An 8390-nucleotide genomic window follows, 5' to 3' on the forward strand; every position below is an offset into this window, starting at 1 on the left:
GTATTTTTGAAAAGGGGTAAAGAAAAAAAAAAGGAGAGAGATCGAAAAGGTTAGACACTGTATAAAGCAAGCGCTGATTGGCAGCATGGCTGAAACAACTTCAAACACTTAAGCCAAGTGTTAGGCTTGACTACACCTAATACTTTTTCATTTGTTTTAAAAAAAAAACTGATGAATTGAGTTGAGTTAAATATAAACCCTTAACTCAACCCTATGGTTAAAAAAAAAGGCCCCTAAAACCCCCCCTCACTTGAGCAGAAGCTCAGGAGAAAGTAAAGAACAAGTCTCAACTCTCAAAGTCTGTTTTACACAATCTTTTCTTCTCTCATCACTCCTCTCACTCCACTCTCCTCTCTCCCTCCCTCCCTCCCTCCTTGTTTTGGTAAACAACATTAGGTTTACCAAATCTCTCCATCTATATTAATCACCCATTTTTTTTAGACAACATTAATAATACCAATTTCGAAGAGGGCCAAAGGGTCGATTTTGTTTAAATCTTCACCTAAACATAAATCTATCTATCTATCTATCTATTTATCAATTTTCCATTGCGAATTTTTTGTAAAAGAAATGAAGAAGAGGTCACATTCACAATTACAATTACAGTCACAATCACAACCTCAGACGACACCGCGTCGGCGTCGTCTTCCTCCTCCTCCTCTTTCTGCAATTGCTAATGCTGCTGACTCATTTGTTGTGTCGCCTTCATCCCCGTCCTCGTCATCGTCTTCATCTTCCTGTGTTGTTGATTATAATCAGCAAATTAATGTTGAAGAAGAGGATGAGGAAGAGGAGAAGCCCAAGCCCAAACGAACTCGAAGAAAAAGAGCACCGATTCATCCCAAAACTGAGAAATGTGCCAATGCTCCTACCACTCGCCGTAGCTCCATTTACAGAGGTGTCACTAGGTAATTTGTTTGCCCATTTTCCACTTGTCAATTTCAATATTTTGGTATCAAATTAGATTGATCAAATGTTTAATATTAGTATCAATTAAAAATTGACTTTATTAATTTGCATGTCTTGAAATTTGTTTTTTTTGTTGGTCAATTATGCAGACATAGATGGACTGGAAGATTTGAAGCTCATTTATGGGATAAAAGTTCTTGGAATAGCATTCAAAACAAAAAAGGAAGGCAAGGTAATTTCTGAATTTTATGTTTTAATTTTTTCTCTAATTTAAAAAATTAAAAGTAAATGGTAAGTAGTATTCTTATGGAGATCCGTAATCTCTGTTAATTAATTTGTTAATTACTGTATGGTTGGTTGTAATTATACTGTAATGCTCCCATTACTTAATTAATTTTATTTATAATTAAATAAAATGAGAATTCGGAGTTCGTTCTGCCAAGTTGTGCTGACTGTGTGCGTTTTCTTTGTCTCTCTGACTTTGTCACTCAACAACTCAACGTTCATCTTCCGCTTCCTTCTCTTTAGTTTATTTGGGTAAGTCCAATTTCCCTTTATTTTTAAATTATATATATATAATCTCCACCTAAAGAACAACTTAATTCTCGGCGTCACGAGATTTTATACCTTTCTGTTTCTTTGTTTATAATAAATGTTTTGGTTTAGTGATGATCGGAGAGGCAGAATCGGACCTCGTGTAGGCAATCTCTATGCATGGTTCAACTAACGCTATTTCTTCCTTATACATTCGTTTAAGGGAGCTTAAAATGTGCGAAGAATTAGTGTTGGTTGTTACTGCTTAGTTTTTGTGGCGCCGTGGCGGTTGTTTATAGGCTGAAAATAAAATAAAATAAAATGTCGTCATTTTTATTATTATTTTTAATTTTTAATGCAGGAGCATATGATAGTGAAGTAGATGCAGCTAGGACGTACGATTTAGCGGCACTTAAGTACTGGGGACCAGAGACGACATTAAATTTTCCTGTGAGTTACCTAAGTTTGTGAGCAATTATAAGTAAATCATAAAATCAATATTTTATTTTATTTATAACCCAAAGTCTTGCCAAAATGCTGTGGTGTTTTTATTGCTAATTATCTAATTTTGTGATATACACAGCTGGTCGTGCTATTAATGTTAAATGTCATGCTTTAATGTTGTGACAAAAATATTATTATAAATTATAATGACAAATTTGTCTTACAATATGGTATGTACTGATTCATGTAGATAGAAAAGTATACGAAAGAGGTTGAGGAAATGCAAAATGCGACAAAGGAGGAGTACTTGGCATCATTGAGACGTAGAAGTAGTGGATTTTCGAGGGGTGTCTCGAAATATCGTGGTGTGGCTAGGTACATTTACTTTTATAGAAAGTGTTCGTTTTTTGCCAATCTTTGTTTCTTGAATTTAGGAACAATTAACATGAGTAATCACACAACTTTTGAGATTAGACGCCTAAATTTTGGGGTTTTTTTTTTTGTATTATGAGAACATATGACTCTGAAGGTGGACTTATTTAAGATAGTACAAAATTTCCCATAATTTGACCTTTTTTTAATGTCTAGTTTTGCTTTTAAATTTTTTTGTAGGCATCATCATAATGGGCGATGGGAGGCACGAATCGGGCGCGTTTTTGGGAACAAGTACCTCTACTTGGGCACTTTCAGTAATCTCCTACTCTCTTTCTCTCGTGCTATCTCTTGTTTGATGAGATTTAAGATCACGAGCACACATGCAGATCCGTGCTCAGACAATGCGATTATCATAATCACAGGGACAAAGATACTTAAGTTTTGGACGGACCCTTTTGGTTTGGTCACTTTCTGTGATCATCATGTATAGTATATGTTGTTTGTATATCTTGGCACTAAAAAAGTAAATATAATAAGATAGGAAGGAAAGGGGGTGAGTACGGTACGACTAGATCTGCCACTAATGATAAAAAAACTGCCACTAATGATAAAAAAAACTGCCCTTACGGACTCACGTGGCGTCACGTGAGTCAAACATTGTGAATCCCTTTTAGGAATGGGTAGAGTTTGATTAGTTTTTCTAAAGAAAAATATTAGTATGATTAATTAATTAGGTAGGGTTTTGGTGAAGATTTGATCCACTAAGATTCCTGCTCTTGGCTTAAACCCTGTCACACCTGACTAATACATATGCAGTTATGCACCATTGCACCCCCACTTTACCCATAAAGATATATAATAAAGTCAAATTTGATCAAAGAAAGAAAACAGAAAAGGCTATTAAAGAAAGGAATCAATCTTAAGAAAGTAGATTTGAGTTTACTGGTATTTTCGGTAGGCCCTGAATTCTGTCTCTCTATATATACAGGGATAATCTGGAGTAGTTGAGAAATTAGCTATTATGAGAAACATTTGAGATGATCACTAAATCTTAACGGGGTGAAATATAAGGAAAAAAAGAAAAGAGAACTCTTTTTTGGGGGAATAAGAGGAGGTGTTTAGTACATAGGGCCACTTACATGCATGCTAGTGTAGGCCTAGTGGCCTACCATCTTTCATTCCTCAAAACTCTAATTGGCTTGAGCACATGGGAACTTCATGTACAAAATAAAGCATTGAAGAATTTCTTCTTGTGACTTGATTTTGGTCAATAATATTCCAACATTTGAAATCACTCAAAAACCATGCATTATGCAGTTGATCGTTTAGCCGTGGATCTTGACCGCATAATAAAATTGATGCCACAGTAGGTTCATATTCTCTACCTTTTAACTGAGTAGTGAGTACTACTCCCTGGGGAGTGTTAAAAAAATGCATGACTTTCTTCATCTGGGTAAATAGTGATATAAATAACACGGAATTTGTATTATACACAAGAGAGTTGAACGGTGTTGGAAAAATTATTAATGTGGGCACAATATCATCTTATGTTTCCACCTATTTTTAGGGACTTTTGTTGCTTGTTTGGTCCCTCACCCATGTTTCATTTGAGTTGGCGAAATCTCATGTCTTAAATGGAAAGGTGTATTGTTAGTAGTTAGGGGATATAATGATAAAAAAATTATATTCTTTTCTTATTTTTCGTCACTTGGAAAGTTTGGACTTTAGATTGCAACTATTTGCTAGCTTGTTCTTTTCAGAAAATTTCTCGATTTATATTTATTATAATATATTGTTTGATTTTAGTCTCCTTTTGAGGGGGGTTTGGGGGTGATGGGTTGTGGTCAACTTGTTAAATGAAGTTGGATGTGTGCATGTGTCACATGTGGTCTGCTTTCATGCTCATCTTCTTATCTTGGGAGTTCACTTCCTGACTGGATCTAGTCTTACCGGCCAAGTATTGAATTTTGTTATGATGATCTGTGACAAATATGCAACACAGCATCAATACCTGGTTTGGTAATATCCTTAAGAAAATCCTCCTTATTTTAATTAAAATGACAAGTTTTATCCATATTTCTTCTTCCCTTTATCACCTTTATGGAGGACTTAAGATCTTATGTCAAAACTAGAGTACAATAGACAGCCGGCCATATTCCATCACTTTGTTCTTTGTTGATCTCATGCCCCTAAGTTATAAAATTTCCCGAGACAGATATCAAATAGGTGTTAATTTACTTGAATGTATACTTTTTGCTAACAGTTTTGGAGCTTTGCTCAATCTGTATGGTATTTAAGTCGAGCATCTATTTGACATTAATCTTTTTAGTTCAACTTTTCAAGTTCCAATAACTTGAAATTTGCTTGAATAAGTTAAGGCTATCCAAGTTCAATATACTAGTAAATAAAGTTCCAATAAGTTACGATACCATTTCAGGTGAAGAAGAATAGTACCCAAGTCAATGACCTCTTAAGAGTGGCTATAAAGTCCAAGTAATTCTCTGTTTCAACAACATTATGAATATGAGACGTATATCTCTTTGCAATTAAATCTTGCTTGCTATGTCGCAAATAAATGCTCCATTTTGTAATGTAGCCTAGTTAGTTTTAGCAGCATGAAAACAAGAGATGACTTGCACTGTATCTGAAGCTTTGAATGGTTATAGTTTGAATTTTGGGTATCCTGTATTAACACAAAAATGATGGGATATTTAACTGAAAGGTTCACAAGAAGAAGCAGCAGCAGCATATGATCTGGCTGCAATAGAGTACAGAGGGCCAAATGCAGTGACTAACTTTGACATTAGCAACTACATTGGGCGTGTGAAGAATGTTTTGCCCAAGGTTGAATCAGAGGAAGCAAGTACCGAGCAAACAGTGAAACAAGAAATTAAACAACAGAAAGAGGAAGAGCAGCAACAAGATGAAGCACCAATAAAACAGCGAAATTTGGCAGATGTATTACAGCAGGATCAAGATGAAGATGAACAAATGGGTATCCCACCTCAGCTTGAACAACACCCGGCTATGCTAGGGATGGATGACAAAGAAAACCCGTGGAACTTTTGCTTGGATACGGGGGGTTATGACCCCCTTTTGGTCCCGGATGTCCCTTTTGATCAAGATGCTGGTTTGCTTGATTTATTCAATCAGACAAGCTTTGAAGAGAATATTGATATGATGTTTGAAGGGGAAGGAAACCTCATTAATATAGATGACACCTTCTTCGATGGCACAGACGACATAGGTTGTCAAACTTCCGAGGATTTGGACAAGAAGATGGACATTCTGCCTAAGACAGAGGATAATTCACTGTCCTTTTCATCATCCCCTTCTTCCATAACTAGCTTAGTCTTATGTCAATCATAATGCTCTAATCTCAGACCGTTTACCCTTTCTAAGAACTATTTCTTGTCTTTTTCAAATTTTACTTTACTTTCTCCTTTTCAGCTTCTTGGCTTTCTTGAGCTTTTTCTGCCTTTTTTACCTTTTTAACAAATAAGTAGGTGTTAACTTGAAGCTGTTTTGAGTGGGTAGGAAGAATTCCAAACATATCATTACTCTTCTGTTGTAGAAAAACCATAATTTTTGTTTCATAAAGTTTAGTTTTCTTTGTTTTTTTCAAACAAAATGCAAAAATATATTTTGTTAGAGCATTTCCTTGCAAAATATATCCCGTAGCTTAAGCCTTAAGGGGTGTACCAAATGGTATATTTTGGTCATTTCAAACAGGTCAAATAAGCAAAAAGAACCGATCCTGATATGAAATCTGTGGTGCTATTTCACCTTACTTATTGGCTCTAAACATTTTTATAATCTGGGTTCGTTTATGGAAAGCAAACATAAGTCAAGATAATTTGTTAAGTGGATAATGGATTTCAGGGTAAAGTAAGTTAAGTTTGGTAAGGGTCTAAGGGACTGCGGAAGCTGTTTTGTGTGGGTGGAAACTGGATAGGGGAAGAACACTGCATAATCTTTTGTCTCTTTTTTACAAATCACATTTTTGGCCCAATTTCTTTTGGACTTTACTCACTCAGAATTTGGGACCTAATAATGATTTCTAGTTGCTGGGATAAGAATTAAGATGGTTACCTATAACGCAATAGTAATCCTTATTATACCACGCTCAATGGACCGTGTCCGTGACGCGAATAGCCGAATATCAAGTGATATCATATTTCCATCTTAAATTTAAGTAAGTCTCTTATGAGATTGCCATGTGCATGTGCGTAAGATCGCTTATGTCAGTATTAAAAAAGGTAACTATTTGACTAGAAACTATAATCATTTGATTAGAAAGTATAACTATTTGATTGGACGTACAATATAATGAATAATACAGTATATATAACAATTTGATTAAAAAATAGAAGTATTTGGTAAAAAGTTGGCCTTATACGTAATACCGTCTTATATAAGGTTTTGTTTTTAAAATAGGTAACTTTCTACTATATTTTATTATTTCCCTCTCTTTCTTTAATCACCAGTAAGAGTAGTTTATTCTCTCTCTCCCCCTCTCCCTCTCTCTCTTATTGTCCCAACTTAAATAATTAAAAAAAAAACAGCTTTCACCTGCTATCACTATCATGGTTTCCATGGTTATTTTTCTCTAATAAATGAATTATCTACTTTCCCACTTGCACCATCTAATAACGTATTTGCATGTGTCTCCTAAAACTATATACCCAAGCAAGTTATGTGTTTAAAAAATAGAGGGAGTTTTTTTTTTTTTTTTTTTAAAAAAGATGCGGTTAGAGATAGGTACCTATTGTTATATCCGAACATTTCTCTTGTTCCTTTGGTTTTCCTCTTTGCTAGGATTACCAACAATTTTCCTATAAGTATGAGGAAATGGTTCCAAATAAGGTACAACTTTTCACTAGTTATGACATACATGACTTTAAATGCAGGAGCATAAGCTTTGGCATATTTTTGCACATGATTATGCATGGTGAATGAAGTTCTTACGCATTATTATGTTCTACTTCTCTTTTGGATGCATGCCAATAAGGAATACTAGAGGATTGGTTTTCCCTTGCATCCCTTGACAAATTATTGAAAATCGAATAACATTTGTTGAAAAACATATCAGACTCATGCATTCCTTGTTCTCTGGCATGCTGGAATTCCTTCCAAATAATTGAAGGCCTCCACATTAGCTCACTTATTGTCTCTATGTAAGTTTTGCAATGATGTTAGTGTAGACACCTACTTTTGTCCCCATTCCCGAAAGGGAAGGTTCGATGATGAGAACACAAATCTCCACTTTACAACGCATCTCCTATAAAATAACGAATCTCAATTCCCCTTTTTATTTCACCCGAAACCTGCTATTTATAGAAACCTGCCATTTATGGAAACCTGCTAAAAATAGTAACTACCGTAATAGGTAGTGTTAAAAGTGGCAAGTCATAAAAGATAGAAACTTGTCAGAATTAGGTGTTGCATTCCAACATAAATCCTAAATGAGATAGAAATTGCGAGAGAATCCTGTTCCTAATATGATTCGAAAATAAGAGTTACGTATTAATTAAAATCCTAACGAGCCTAGAGTTCGTAACGGGCCCAGATGCATTCCATCGTAAAATTAATACGCACTAAAAGACTCGATTAAGTCTCATACACTCCGGATTCTAAGAATCCGAATCTGACAAAGAAACGGCCTAAACATCAATTTCAACGCCCAGCCCTGGGCGCTGAAATTGCCTGGATCCTATTTTCAACGCCCAGAGCTGGGCGCCGAAATCTTTGACGCCCAGCCTTGGGCGCTGAAAATACCTGGGACGTGTTATTTCCTAATTCCTCGTGGATTAGAGTTCTACAATTCTATCTTTCCACGAACTCTTTTCTATAAATAGGGCCCTAAGTTCGACGTGAAGGAAAAACAACACACAATTATTATTCTGAGTATTGACTCTAAACCCCTAAGCCTAAGCCTCACGCTGCAAAACTGATCACGCGTTCTGTCGCAATCGATCCATAAATCGAACAGAACGTATCCTGTCCCATAACTTGAGATTCGTTAAATAAAAGGAGAAATTGAAGGAAATAATGCCCTTGGTCTAAGTATGCATTCTATGTTAAGTCTAATAAATGCGGTTCAGTATTAATTAACAAGTTAATAATTC

At 35.4% G+C, this 8390-nt stretch overlaps 1 protein-coding gene across 2 annotated transcripts; it reads left to right on the top strand.

Moving 5' to 3' along the window:
- The first annotated feature begins 256 nt into the window (after positions 1 to 256).
- LOC110789215 (ethylene-responsive transcription factor WRI1) lies at positions 257 to 5714 on the top strand. Of its 2 annotated transcripts, XM_021993861.2 has the most exons (7): positions 257 to 908; positions 1059 to 1141; positions 1438 to 1446; positions 1805 to 1893; positions 2138 to 2262; positions 2500 to 2576; positions 4985 to 5714. In XM_021993861.2, the coding sequence occupies exons 1-7, from the start codon at positions 571 to 573 to the stop codon at positions 5629 to 5631; spliced, it is 1368 nt and encodes a 455-aa protein (XP_021849553.1). In that variant the 5' UTR covers positions 257 to 570; the 3' UTR covers positions 5632 to 5714. The 2 variants fall into 2 exon arrangements, with proteins under 2 accessions (XP_021849553.1, XP_056699812.1); XM_056843834.1 differs by lacking the exon at positions 1438 to 1446.
- Positions 5715 to 8390: the final 2676 nt, after the last annotated feature.

This window comes from Spinacia oleracea, chromosome 4 (assembly GCF_020520425.1).
Source record: "Spinacia oleracea cultivar Varoflay chromosome 4, BTI_SOV_V1, whole genome shotgun sequence".
NCBI classification, from domain to species: domain Eukaryota; kingdom Viridiplantae; phylum Streptophyta; class Magnoliopsida; order Caryophyllales; family Amaranthaceae; genus Spinacia; species Spinacia oleracea.